General features: G+C 39.4%; 1 protein-coding gene across 1 annotated transcript; it reads left to right on the plus strand.

The window, feature by feature from the left end:
- Positions 1–468: 468 nt before the first annotated feature.
- On the plus strand, positions 469–14730 carry cusr (Copper-only SOD repeat protein). The gene is made up of 10 exons (XM_069530756.1): positions 469–640; positions 3304–5371; positions 5907–6006; positions 9756–9830; positions 10605–10700; positions 11203–11335; positions 11437–11551; positions 12460–12584; positions 13673–13753; positions 14240–14730. Exons 1-10 carry the CDS (start codon positions 601–603, stop codon positions 14329–14331), a joined length of 2925 nt encoding a protein of 974 aa, XP_069386857.1. The 5' UTR covers positions 469–600; the 3' UTR covers positions 14332–14730.
- The last annotated feature ends 550 nt before the right edge of the window (positions 14731–15280 follow it).

Consider the following 15280-nt stretch of genomic DNA (forward strand, 5'->3'; position numbering starts at 1 on the left):
GCAGGGAGTTCATTTTACATCCTTCTTTATTGTATTAAACAGCTCAGAGAATGAAAGTGTTATCTTACGAAACATAAAGCCTACTACATGTACCAGTTCACTAACTGAGGAAGTTTATCTTTAACTCTTGTACATTTCTGTTGAATAGGTTACATGTGTTCTGTGTGCACAGCCACTAAATGCTTCCTCTGCATCTTGCTGTGACTGAGCCCAGCAGAATATATTAATACTAAAACCACACCAGGGGCAGGCAGACCACCTCCACGCATCTGCTGCACTCAAATATTCCTCCTGCCTCCCTCCTGCATATGAGACTTGCCCTGTCAACCAATCACAGGCAGACACAGACAGAGTGCAGGCTGAAAAACAGTGGCACGGGGGAGGCTGCACGCATTTGAAAACCAGTCCCACATGACACGTTGCTGGAGCACACAGAAATAACCTCACACACACCATCATTTTGTCGTCACTGAACTTTTTGAATGACAGCAAACAGTTGTCTGCATCTTAGCTGTGTTCTTGACTCTCCTTTGCCATCAGTCAGGATTTACATGCCTGCAGTGAAGTTCTAATTCTTTTTTTCCCTGACACATCTGCAACATGTACCTTCTGAGAGGGGCCCTGGTGTTTTCTTTACTCTGTGAGTATTTTGTAAACTTTTACTTTGCTGAGGGTGCTAAGTGGGCCTCAAGGATGATTCATGTGTCATTATTTATGCATGTATGCCACAGTTTTTAAACTATGTGCCATGGAGGACAGAGAGTGTGTTCAGGTTTTCTTCTTCCAGCTGCTCATATCCACAGTTAGCTTTTGCTCTGTTTAGTGTTGCTGTGTTTGTTGGTGCCACCAGCTGCAGTTTCATTTTCTCTGTCTGAAGGGAAAACCAGTGGACTTTCATTTACTCAGTAGCTTGGACAATGGCAATCTTTTTGACAATGTTTAACTTGTTCTGAGACAGGTTTTCAGAAGTTACATCAGCAGATCAGTGTTATTGATGAAATCTTAATGGTTTACATCTCCCTCTGAGAATCTCACTCTGTTGTGAAAAGCCTTAATGCTATCTAAACGAATAATTTAGATGTCAAGGCACCATTATATGCTGAGTTTGCTGATATAACATGTGTTAATGGGCAATAACCGGCCAATTTGGTGGTACACCATTTATTCTGCATAAGTAATTCCCTGGATTAAATGTAAGTAAATCTAAGCATCTACACCTTGTACAGGGAAGCAAGATGGATTAAGGTTTTATATGAGTATGAAAATGATCTGTTATGATTTGTACGGGGACTGGACCCAAATGCACAATTAAGACAAAACCGGAACCCGGTTAACGAGTTGAGCATGTTTCATGATGAACAAATTGGCAGGACAAAAAATGATATGGCAGGAGAGTGAGTCCATTGTAGTGGGGGAGATTTCGAGATACTAAGAGATCTTGTCTTTGTTTAGCCCGATCGAGAGATAAAATAACTTGTCTAGTGTGGACCTCTATCATTCCAGCCCTGCCATTAACAGGGTGGTCAAAAACGTGTTCATTTCTTTCATAAAGGTTTTAGAAGAATTCCTGGTTTCAGCTGACCTGTTCCACAGCCAATTATGTATGCATTCTTAGGTCTATGTGATGCATATGTTAACGGCTGATTGGCCTATTTCAAAAACTATAGCATTGCAGAAGAAGTGCACTTGAACCCTATCATAACGCTGATATGTGAAAGATTACTCATGCTGACCAAACATAGCTGAGGGATAGGCAGAGTGTCTGGTTGCCCAGGTGGTTGTCTGAGCCTGCTGGGTCCATAGTGGCCAGAGTATTCTATTAGGGTCTGAACAGGAACTTGACTCAAACACACAACTCAGAAAACCCCAGAAGGTTCTAATGAAGCATTTTAAAATATAAAAGCTGCTGGTTCAGTGCTCATAGGTAATACGCAGACAGAATTCAGGCAGGACAGACAAGCAAACTAAACTATTTACATTATGTCATTTAGTGGATGCTGTTATTCAAAGCGACTTACAATAACTACATTCAACTATGAGGGGTCATTTGGGGGTTCAGTATCTTGCCCAACGACACTTCAGCATGCCAATGGGGAAAAACCACTGACCTTCTGGTTGGAGGACAACCGTTCTACCCCTCAGCCAGAGCGGCCCACCGGTAGGCAGCTAGTTACCTGAGGGAGGAAAAAAAGAAAAAGAAAATGAAAATACTTTTTCTACTAGTAGAACAAAATAATCAGCAGGGAGTGGAAGGCATACCAGGGTTCTTATGCCCAGAAATGCCATGCCAATCACGCACACACTCAAACATAATAAACATGCCACACCAGCCACATTCAAACATTCACTCACTCAGCAGCCAGGGTGCTACATTCGTACATCACATTTTAATTACAGGGAAGTGTCAGATATTCTAATCTGACACTACCCAAAACACATTTTTATCAAACACACCTTGATAAAAACATGTTCATCCAACATTGTATTTCTCATTAAAACAGTTGTCGGCATTACAATTGATCATGAACACTATTAAAAGGAAATACAAAAGACTTCCTCATAAATATAATGTGTGTGAGTGTTTGTGAGAGTCTGTGCGTGCGCATGCATTTGTATGTTTGTAAGCGTGTGTTCAAACTTTATGGTGTGTATTTCTATCAGAGGAAAAATAAATTATGATCACGCTGATTGATATGATTTACATCCACTGTCGATGCAGTGTGACATTTATGCAGTGTGACAAAAAGTAAAAGTGGAGACTGAGAGTCCATGTCAATGTCTCCAACCATTGAAGTAATCTTCACTAAAAAATGTGTTTTACTTATACTTTGATGGTAAAGAACTGTTCATGTACTGAAGGAGCATCCAAACTTCAATTTATACAGTAATCTGGAAGCTTGCATCCAGTACAAACACTCTAAAAATGTACTTCTCAGTTAAATGAGTTGTGTCCAATATCAAACGTTTGACATTAACAGTATCTGCCTGAGGGAGAAAGACTAGATCTATTTACATTTTTAACCATAGGAAATGTATTAGTTTTGGTGTAAAATATCAGTTGGACACAAATTATATCAAGCTGAGTAATTTTGTCATTTGAAATATATTTGAAACATGTCTACAGGGGACTTGTGATTGTATTTTTAATTCACTAGGAGAACCTTTCCTTAATCGAAACCAACTGCTGTAGTTATAACTATTTTTTAATGTGGACATATTAGCTGTCTTTATTGAAGTGGAATGTGCATTAAGAAGTGTTAGAACATATGATTATCATTGTTTCCTCCTTGTCGTCCTTTTCAGATTCCATCTCCTGTGTTCAGTTTCGGGCGCCTCTGAACATGCGTGGAGTCACAGGGCTGGTGGAGTTTAACTCCACCTCCCAGACAGCCACTGTCACTGTGTCTGGAGCTGGATCCTGTGGTTCAGTGAACTTTTCCCTCAGTGAGTTCCCTGTAATGTACGGACATTTTGCTCAGCCTTGCTCGGAAGCAAATATCGGCTCCAGCATTTTCACCTTCACAGCTGATCCTTCCTCAAGCTCCACCATTAACGTGTCACACCTCTTTGAACAAAGTCCAAACCTGGATGACCACTCGTTGACTTTGCAGACCTGTAGTGGCACTAAAGTGTGTACAGTTGTAAGTCGAGGGCAAACATTCTTGACTCGTCAGGCAAGGTTCTCTGGACCTATTGCTGGTAATGTGTACATCCGCCTCAACAAAGGAGAGACCAATCCCAGGCTTCTTGCAGACCTTGTTACAATCGGGCAGGTCAATGCCTCACAAACAACCATTACTCTCTTTGGATCTGCAAGCACTGCGGCAAACTGTGATGTTCTACTAGGAAGCTTAGATGTCTCGACTTTGACCACTTTGGGTGTGGTGAAGGTCGGAACACCTTTGCAATTGGAGAAGTCCCGGTTGAACGAGACCAGCTTCAACAACAGACCTGGCTTTCTTCTCTTACACATGGGATCTAGTTTTAAGTGTGCTCAGATTTATGATGTGCCAGAGAAAAAGGTGACTGCTGTTGTGAATATGAGAGGAATCAAAGGATACTTCAGCTTCCGCCAGGCTTCCTGTTTTGATGCGACAGAGCTGAGGTTGAACCTGACTAACTTACAGAGCAGAGTTGGCCCTTACCATGTCCACCTTTTTCCTGTCCCTTCACCGAGGCTGTGTTCAAATAATAATGTGGGTGGCCACTGGAACCCATTTAAAGTCAACACTAGTGACCCAACATACCCAGAAGTTCCTGGGTCAACACATGATATGTATGAGATTGGTGACCTAAGTGCCAAGCACATGTCGCTTGCAGGTAAAAATGAGACAGATATGGTGTTCACCGACTTCAACCTTCCTCTCTTTGGGCAAAACAGTATTGTAGGTCGCTCTGTTGTAATTCACCAAACAGATGGTTCCAGGTATGTTTGTGCCAGCATCAGCTATCCAGGCAGTGTAACAATTGGCAGAGCCAGATTTCAGGGCCCTGTGATTGGTGAGATCTTGTTTACCCAACTGAAGAACAACCCTCTGTCTGACGTATCCATCTTCATGGATCTGTCGTATGGAAATCCAAAAATGACACCAACCAGGAACCACAATTGGCATGTTCACACCTACCCAATTAGTTCAGAGAGGGATGATGATGAAAGGCGTTGCAGCACAACAGAAGGACACTGGAACCCCTTTAACATCAACACAGGAGACAACAGTTACAGTTTACACTGTTCCCCATCCAGTCCCTTCTCCTGTGAGGTGGCAGACTTTTCCAACAAACACAGCCCCATCAACCTCGGCACCAGAGTTGGTGTAGTGGAGGCAAAAAACTTCCTCACTGATGTCACCTCATGGCTGTCTGGATCAGGCATTATTGGTCGTTCTGCAGTCATCCATCAAGCAGACGGAGGAGGGCCAAGGATTGCTTGTGCCAATGTTACAATGGTGCGGGTCCGCAAAGCTAGCTTGGATAACTGGTTTGGCCCAGGGATGTCCAGTGGCCAAGTGCGGTTCTCCCAAGCTGTCCCACAGGGCCCCATGACAATCAATGTATCCCTGATGAACCTGAACTCCTTAGCTGGGGGCTACCATGTTCACATATTGCCCATCAAACCTGGCAGTGCACAGCCCTGCTCCGATGCAAACATCATGGGCCACTTCAACCCATTAGCTTGGAATGTATCAAACTCTCCCAAACCAGGAACTGGAACTGTAGACCAATATGAAGTTGGAGACATCAGTGGGAAGTTTGGGATGCTGAATGGCCTCAGCCAGTCAGAGGCTCTATATGAAGACCCTAATATGCAATTAAGTGGACCCTACAGCATAATGGGAAGGTCACTGGTGGTTCACTATGCCAATGGATCAAGGTGAGAACTTGTTTGTGCTGGGAGAGACAAAAAACAAATAACAAAGTGAAACAAAGAAGAAGGTGTTAAGGTAGATGGGGAAACATACACTAACACATGATGAGGATGACGGCAAGTTATATTATAAGATTAAATTGTAAGAAATGTCACTAACATGCTGTAGCCACTGACTAAACCTTCCCTAGAACATCAATATTTCATTTTTTAGTTCAATCATTGTACATTATATAACATAAACAAAAACATACAAAAAATGCATCAATTCTAGCCAACATTTACCCCCCTGAGGGACTGGCACAGTAGCAGACTTGGCCAGTCTGCTACTGGCAATAACAGGTATAAAATATCACAGACATTGAGTCACATCCCCATCATGTTAGATAATCTCCCCATTCATTAAGAATGACTCAACAAAAATATTGTGAAGTATAAAATCCTCATGGTTAACCCTATAGGATTTGAATGTGTTTTGCTTATCTTGTTTGTGTTTTTGTGTCTCTGTACGTGTGTGCATGAATCTATTCTCCCTCTGCAGAATGAGGTGTGCTGACATCTCAGCTGAAAGAGATACAGAAGGACAATGGACTACTGCCAAGGCTGTATTCACTGGTGCAGTAACAGGGACAGTCCGACTGGTAAGAAGTATTTTCCACTAAAAAAGTATACACATTCTTGCAGTAAAAGCTGCATATATTTTGCTGCATTAGTAATTTTGATAATCTTTCTATTTTGTGCAGCACACACCACGTTCAGCTCAGTTCTCTCTCGTGTGAGTCATTATCTATACAACATTATCTTTAAATTATAGACAAACATAAGATATTTAAGTTTGTTACTTTGTACTTTAGTAAAGCGCAAATGGTTTCTGCACCTGGTTTAGCTTTGAACTCGTTATATTGTAAGGCTCATGATGGCCTATGTTACCTACAACTTAAAGTCACCACCGACATCTCAGTCAAGGTTTCAGGTCTAAAGCCATACACCTTAGTCCGAGATAATTAGTGCACTGCACATGTCTGTTTACCTCACTTCTCTCTAATTTCACACCCCTAGATCTTGTTCATTTTTCAAATTTGAAATTAAATTTGAGATCATATGCTTTAGAGCAGTGGTAAGTGGCAAATTCTGTTAAAGGCTCAATGTACGAGCATTAATATACACAAAAAAGAGCCGTTCTGCTACTTTATCTGTTCAATGCACAATATTCCCATTAATATAAATTCATATTTACAGCATCTGTTCAATGCACACTATTTAGCTTTTCAGTTCAACAATATGTTTTGCAGAGGAGCTGCTACTGCAGCACAATATTTTTGCATACGCTTTGCATTATGGCCATAAATATACCGTGTATACCGTAATATACAATGAATACCATTGTAGTCATGCATCTTTTGCTCAGGCAAATATTTGGTCAACAGAAACGCTGGAGTGCTTTTATTTTGAAACACCTACAGAAAGTGTTTGTGACATAAATTCAGTAGATAAAAATTCAAACTCAGGTGAAAGGTCATTTTCTCTGCTTTATTATCTGTCCATGTCACAAACGTATTTACAACGCTTGTACCTGGTAAAAGTAAAAGCACTCCAGCATTTCACTTCTGAATCTATTCATTGGTTCTAACAGGGCTTTGATTGTTGTCAACAGACCGGAAGATGCACGCCTTCACACCGTAGTGTCCTCTCATTTAGTTTAGTCTATAACCCGACTTGTATTGAATGAAATGCAGGAGCTAAACCAGCAGCTCCGCAGACTGTGAGTCCAGAGATTTACAGTGATTGACGGTGAAGACTGTTGAGATGGAATGGTAGATTGCTTTAGACAGGTTAGCAACCTCTGCTTCAGACCCAACCAAACCTGACTGACATGGTTATTGAGGACAATTTCTAGATTCCACACAAGGCTGCCTCGGGAGCCTGACAAGGGTCGGTGCAACTTTGTTCACATATGCAGTGGCACTCACCAACACAGACTCTGACTCTGGTTTCCTTTAAGACAGACAACAGCGGTTCTTATCCCCAACACCACCAAGACTGCGTTAATCTGTGGCTGACTTACACCAACAATTATTGAAAATCTTAACTCAGCTGCCCTAATTTTATTTCACAAGGTCCGACTGCTGAACTTGCCACAGTTCAAAATATCAACACATTAAGAAGGGAGAAAAACAGTGTGGCACTTTGCAGCATTAAATGGAGAACAGTGGCATTTGTGTCTCTGCATCCAAGGTGGTAGCACTTTCTGTTTAATGAAATGCAAAGCCAGTTCAAGTCTTTGAGTTCAATTCAGCATTTGCAGATGAATTCAAGTATAGGCTTTTATACCTGCTGGTTTGGTCACATATTATCTAATGCTAAGCTAATGCTGAGTTACATCCTAAGATGCATCTGAGCATCTTCCATGCTATTTTATTTTGAGCTGTCATTGGACATTGAGTGAGGTGCTGCGAACTTGTTGTCTGCATGTTTTACTTCTCACATAAAGATGTGAAGGGTAAGTTTGATCACAGTAATTCAGCAGAATAAATAGGATCTAGGATCCAGCACCAACTATCATTATCAAAACACTATTACTATCATTATCCAAGTATTGTTTAAATGATAAATGACCACAATTTCACTTCATTACAGCTAAGCAGTAACAGTAAAATGTCAATTGTATCATGAAATGGTGGAGAGCACTCCTCCTTTATTGATAAATTCTCTGGTAGGCTTCTTTTCACCCAACTCGTTCTACAAAGCCTATCCCTCTGGAGTTTGAGCGTTCTTTCTTTTCTTTGTTGGTTGAGCAAGTAGTCATGCTATTTGAAATGTTCATTATATCAATAATGCGGTCTGTTTCGATGTTGTGAAAGACTTCTTGATTGGCAAGCATCACGCCCTGGATAACTACGTTTGATGAATCGGTGCCAACACAGCTCCTCAGATCTTCTGTCAGTCTAACAATAATAAGGTGACCTCTCTCCCAGACTGACGGTTTCTTGAGCTGGGGTGACATGAACACTTGGGGCTGTCTCTCACCCTCCCCTATACGCACCATGTCAGAGCAGGTTGAAATTCAGTGTATCTCTCTGTGCACCGTGTTTTCATTCACTGGTGCACCTCCAGTGATGGGTCATCTATCGGTTCAAGAACTCTAGATGAGCCCTTCCCTTTCTTCAGTTCATCCATTGGTCAGCAGGTTCTCAGGGCAGTTTTGTGCCATATGTCCTATTTTTTCCACACTTCACAGTCAGATCAATTAACCCTGACCTCTTCTTTGCCCTCTGCCACAATTTTCGTACACCATTAGCTGTGCCATCTGTCTGTCATCTGCACACTTTTCCTCCTTGTTTGGCGTTTAGCTACTTTCAAAAGTCTCCAGGTTTCTACAGTCCTAGTTAATTCAGTTGCGCTTTTCCTCTTCACTGATTTCTGGTTTTGATAAAGCGGTACAAGCTCTCCGTGGTACAGTTATTTCCTGTCTGAATATGGCGTTGTGATGTTCCTCCAGCCCTGAGTTTCAGATGTCCTCTCACACGAGTGATCCTGTTTACAAAGCCATGTTTGTGGTGACAATTTCCATTGAACAAAGAACAAATATGATTTGATTTGGTCAAAGTAATTCAACACAATACCAAGGGTCTAAAAATGTCCATTTTATAACTGAAATTGGCATCTGAAACTTATCATGTGTGTGTAATTGGTGACAGTTCACTCCTGACATTATGCAATGAATTTTGAAAAGCCATGAAGTCATCAACTCAACTTCAAGTTAAAAATTAACCCAGCCAGCCCATCACATCACAAGTTAAGTTACAAGATCTCACAGACAAGCATACAAGGTTTTCTTTCCTGCTAACTAAATGGGGGCCAAGCTGCCACAAAAACATGACAGAGTATTTCCTTTGTACTGGATAGGCAGTGAATATGTTATGCCCATGGCAGCTTGCATCAGAGAGCTACGGTTAGCATGCATCATCATTAGTTTCGCCGAGCGCATGTCTGCTACTGTCCAGGCTGTCTGAACTAGGAGGCTCACCGGGAACAGCTGTCCCTGTCAGCTGCCCTCCAGAGGCCCCATACTGAGCTCTGCACCACATCTATGGATAAGCGCTCATGATATGTCCAAAAAAAGGCATTTTTTGAGGGAAAAAATATATAATCATGTCGCCCCAAGTTTATTCAGCTAATTTTGCTCATTCAGATTGAGCAGACGGAAGGAGTGTTAGAATGCTTGAAGTATGCAACACACAACCATTTATAAATGCTGATATTTCAGCGAAAAAATCAGGTCACCCATTTTGTCTGAGCTCCTTGCAATGAGGATATTGCAATCAACTGTCGTTTGAATCCTTCTATTTGTCTACTAACGTTGGTGCATTCTGTCTTTTCTCTCATCCAGCGACAGCAGATGTTTCCTGATGGGAGTAACAGTGATATCACCGTGGACGTGACCCTTCAATCATCAAGACCAAATGTGGGTATAGAGTCATATACACATATACACACTAATGTAAAAATGTCCGAATTCAGATCAATTCTCAACAATCATCTTCAAAACTAAATTTCTATGTACAAGTAGCATTAACAGTCTAAGCCCATTTGACATAGAAAAGCTTGGAAAGGAATAACATGGAAAGTGATCAGGAAGAGAACTAATATCCAATATTCATTTGGCACCCGAAACTGCTGCCATGTTGACGCCATGTTGTCTCAGGAGGAGGAAACGCTCACAAAACAAAAAGTTCAACATCTATTGTGCCAGGGATGGTTTCATAAGTGACAAAAGAAAGGTGTTGAGTTTTCATACTCAGGATTTAGTTGCAGTATTGAGCTGAATCCAATGAAAAGAGGCTCTCACTCACTAAAACAAAGTATTGCTGCTGTTTTCTTGGGTTTTAGGACAGTGTGTGTAACCAGTGCCTTGTAATCTAGGAACAAGAGGTTGTGCATGAGGGTGGACAAATAATATGTTGCAGGTTGCAGTTCACAGATTATTTCCTTGTTTTTGACTAGGAAATAAACAAGAAATTATAAATGGAATAAAGACTAATATTCATATTGTATATATATATATATATATATATATAGTGAGAGTTTCTATCAGAATCATACTACAATTTACAAACACTTATTAAAGCTGCACATCTTTATGAGAACAGGATTCAGAGCAGATTAAAAATCGGTGTTTGAGGTCAATTGCTGTTTATGCATAACGAAACAAACACTCACTCCTTAACCTTTCCTGCAGACGACTGTGGCATCCTTGTTTATCACAAATCACCGTACACGCAGCCAGTGCAGCGATGTGGGGGACACGTACAATCCCTTCAACATGACATCAATGGTGAGTCCACACTCTTGCTTCTGCTCCTCTTTTCTCTCCGATTATAGAAGTTGACTGATAAAGATATGTTTCCTTCAGAAGCGGCTCGATAAATCAAAATCAGTGGGCCTGTTTCTTGATTCTTATTATTCTGTACATCTGAGGGATTTTATTTTATTCTATGCTGTGACACATTATGCAGAGCAGTTTACTGCTGGTATTCAAGTTTTATAACCATCTGGTTTTTGTGTATCAATATATTTCTTCCAGTGATCTTAAACAATACAATCTACATAAAAAAATAATTTCTACATTTTCTGAAGAAAGATCTTCAATGATAATTAATGCAATCAGAGGTTAAAAGGATATTTTCATTTGTCAGGTAAGCACTTGATCCTTTGATACATACAATAGGACCACATTTCAAGCAGTGCAGGTTGAGAAATGTGTTTCTCACAGAAACATTTTGATGTGTAAGAAATATGCAAACCAGCAACTATAATTTCTCTTTTGTGCCCTTCAGGACTCCAGGTGTTCAATAGAAAACCCTCTGAGCTGTGTGGTGGGGGAGATATCCATAAGGCAGGGCCTAGTCAGGCTGACGGAGGGTCAGTTCTTCACCGACAGTATCATCCAGCTCCATGGAGACAACACAGGTATGACACTGACAGAGCAGTTTCTAGTGACAATCTTGACAAATGTGTGTATTTAGCAGCAGTAGAAGCTCCTGCTTTAGTAGAGTTTCTTTTGTTCTTAGTGATCCACAGATCTCTGGTGCTGAAGAATGGAGGCAGCATCATTGCATGCACAGACATCCTCCCAGAATCCCCTGCAGCAGAGCAGATCTTTCCCAGAGTGACTGCCTTCAGCAGGTGAGTTCAATAACGATCAACTCACTTTCATGAGAACTTGATCCTCAATCAATTTAGTATATTTTCCACATTTGTCTGAGCAGATTAGCTTATTTTATATTGTTTGTGCTCAGGCTTGATGGCTTTTTTTTGTACGAAAAAGGTCTATGATTGTGATTGCATTTGTGACCTTTTTCCTGTAAATATTTTTCTGACTTCATACATTGGTTTGCCAAAACTACTTCAGTGACCCCAAATTATTTATATTATACGTACAGGCATTGTGAATAAATACTATGTCTAGGTGAATAAGTAGAAAAAGTGTAATGAAAATACTAATTAGGATAATATTAATTCAGGGAAATCCTACATGTTTAAGCCTTAAAATCAAAAGAACTCAAAAAGATGTAATCTAAATAACGGACAAACAGAAAGAAAGTTGTCACAGTCCAACCCTTGTTATCAATTAAGACATCTTTCCCTCACTATACAGAAAAATGTCTGAACCATTGGGGAAGATAACTTGTAGCCAAACAAGGGAAACACACAATAAACTTACTGATCAATTTAAATGTTATTATATTTCCTGATAGAAAGTGCCTCTCACTCAGTGATAACTACACTGTTATTTCTTCAACAGTTCTCCATCCACAGCCATACTAAAAGGATAAGATAACATAAGATAATCCTTTATTAATCCCACAACAGGGACATTTGCAATGTTACAGCAGCAAGAGGGCAGTCAAAAATAATCATCAGTAAGTAATAATAAATAAACATGCAATGCTATAATTATAGGGAAATGTAAAAAATATAAAAGAAGTTGCCTGGGTTAAGATGATAGTAGGGATTATAGCTTGAGTTTAATTGTACTTATTAGGCTATATTGTATTAGTACCAACTAAAACATGATATTCCTTTCTGCTCAGATATGACTTCCGTAAGAGAGTTGCAGATGTCCTGCAGTTGGAAATGGCAAGAGTCACCATCCTGCCCAGATCTCCCCTCTCTGCAGCAGATGCAAGGTGCCGACATGTCAACTTCATTGTATCTGGTAAGACAATATCAGTACAACTGTTTGTCTAATATGCAATAAAATGGACTATTGTAATATCATTTTACAAAACACAGCCCTTGCAGCATTTCAAATAGTTAGGCTGCAAGGACATGCCAGTGCCAATTCATAGAAAAAGCTTAATATTAGCATTGTAATATGTTATATACTCAGAAAATCCATTATTTACTGAATAAACTATATTTACTATATTATACACTTTTGACCCTTCAGATAAAAAGTAAATGTACATATGGAATAGAGGATTTAGGGAAAGTGCATCTTGTTGGATGAAAACCTGCAATATGGACAGTACCAATAGATCCTGTACCAATGAATACACAGAGGTTTTGGGTGATATAATATGAATCTATTCAACTCTATGTACAACATTTACATCTATAAACTCTTCAGAAGAATCAGGCCTCCTTATTATGGAGCTATCTGGGCAAGCAGTGTGTCCAGACTGGCTGTGTTCATCAGCACAATGAACAATTATGGGCATTGAAAAATCTTTAGAAATCCCCAAAAGTTGCTCAGTAACCTGATGCTGGAGTTGAGTGTCTGTGTCTCATTTTCTGTCCCTTGCTCCTTCCTGGAGGGGGGACAGAGAAGTATCTATACCGATGTTTCACACAGTAGAACAAAGGACTGGCATTTATTCCCTCAGAGGAAGACTTTACTATTCCTGAGAAGGCCTCCATTACTGAGACACTTATGTGTGTGACGCTAATGCAACAGAAAGACACACACAAGAGACTTCAGTGAGAGGAGTGGGATGAAAATGGAGCTTTGTTCACTTTCATAAACTGAAAAGCCAAAACAGTTATTATCTCAAGGGCTGTGCCTTTTTTTACAGAAATTACAGATAATGATACGTATGAAAAAGGTACCTGGAAGCAGAGTATATGACAACAAATGGAAATGAAAACATTACTTGCTATTACTGCATTTGTTATTTCTGATATGCACTGCAGGAAAAACCACAACTGCTTTTAGGCTCAGTAACTTTTATTATCAAGTATGAGAAATCTGTAGGCGTGTTTTAATGTGCTTTCGTCTAAATGAACATTGGCTGTCTCTTTAAGGGAACGTCAGCAGAGAACTTCTGAAGTCTGTCAAAACCAGTGAGAAGATGGGCAGCTACAGAGAGTCAGAGTCATGTACAAGTAAGTATGCTCCACATTGTAATTATAGCGTTCACCACACGTAAGCTCCATACTGAGAATGTGAAATGGTTCATGTACATTTAGAACAGAATGTTTACCCTCTTGCACACTTTTACTTGTATGTATGAAAATAACCAGCTCTTTTAAACTAACATCAGACAACCGTGTCAGATTGTCTACTCAAGTTTCAGATTTGTAAAAAGTAATGCAGAATTGAACTGCATTAACATCTATAAAGTATTGTAACATCACATAAGTTATTATTTAAAAAAAAAAAGAATCGTGAATTGTTTACCCAGTGCCAGGTTTTCACCCTTATTATCCATAGTTGTAATATTTCTAAACAAAGCCTTTAGTCATAGTCAAGTGATTTTTAATAAATAAATTACAGCAGCATCAAAATAACAGTCAGTGAGTCATGGCCTCTATTAATGTAAAACTCCTGGCTTTAATAACCTGTGCACACCTTTCTTTCGATGCCCTCAGGAAATGCTGTTGTGCCACTGATGCCGGGAGGTTTTCTTCTGGGCTTGATGTTTGCTGCCGCCTGCCTGCTGCCTTCGACAGCTTATTTATAGTTTTGACATTGAGACATGTTGTGCATCATTATCTGGGATATGTGGATCTTCATATTGTAAATCTGTGAATATGTATATGAAACGTAGCCCACAAAGTGGTGTGATCATCATCCGATCAATGATCCGATAAACAATAATCGTCTCTCTTCGTACAACATCTGTCACCCAATAAAGATCTTGCCTTTAACATTTAATTTTGTAATAACCATTTTAGGCAATGTGCTGTTCATTAACTGTCTGGTGTGGTTTTTATAAACAGGTTTTATTCATTTGGACTTCAGGGGAGTTAACATGTTACATTTTCAGGTTTCCAGATGTTTGTCTTTATGTATGCATCAATAAATCCAAGATTTGTGTAAATATACAGAAAGTTCTTGATTCAAATAAAGTAATGTTTGTATGACTTGTGTCAACGATCACTGTTTTTTTTGCTTCAAATCTCTGTGTATCCCTGTGAGAATACAATAAAGTGTCATTTGACATTTAATGTGTCACAGATCATTCAGAATAAAATCTATTTATTTACAGGCTATTTTCATTAGCAACTAATAACAGTGGATTATTGCAAAAACCTATATAAGCATTCTCTAAAGCTAGTTAATTGTTTATTTTATTAATAAAATGCATAAAATATATATATCAAACTAAGCAGTGTTTTATATATGCTGAAAGAAACATTAAAAAAATACACAAGGGCTTACTTAAACGTCAGATTGGCCAGAAATAACATTACATCAATAATAAACTGTTAAATAATGAAATGGAGAATAAAACTAAATGTAACACTTATAAAGTAATTGGTATGTTGGAAATATTTTTGTTCCATATACTGATTAATGATGAAATATGTACAAAACATAAATAGATGAATATAAAAATCGTGATATTATTATTCTTATTATTACTATTATTATTACTATTCTAGTGTATTTGGTCATATATGCACACA

The sequence above is a fragment of the Paralichthys olivaceus genome, chromosome 8 (genome assembly GCF_024713975.1).
Source record: "Paralichthys olivaceus isolate ysfri-2021 chromosome 8, ASM2471397v2, whole genome shotgun sequence".
Classification (NCBI taxonomy): Eukaryota; Metazoa; Chordata; class Actinopteri; order Pleuronectiformes; family Paralichthyidae; genus Paralichthys; species Paralichthys olivaceus.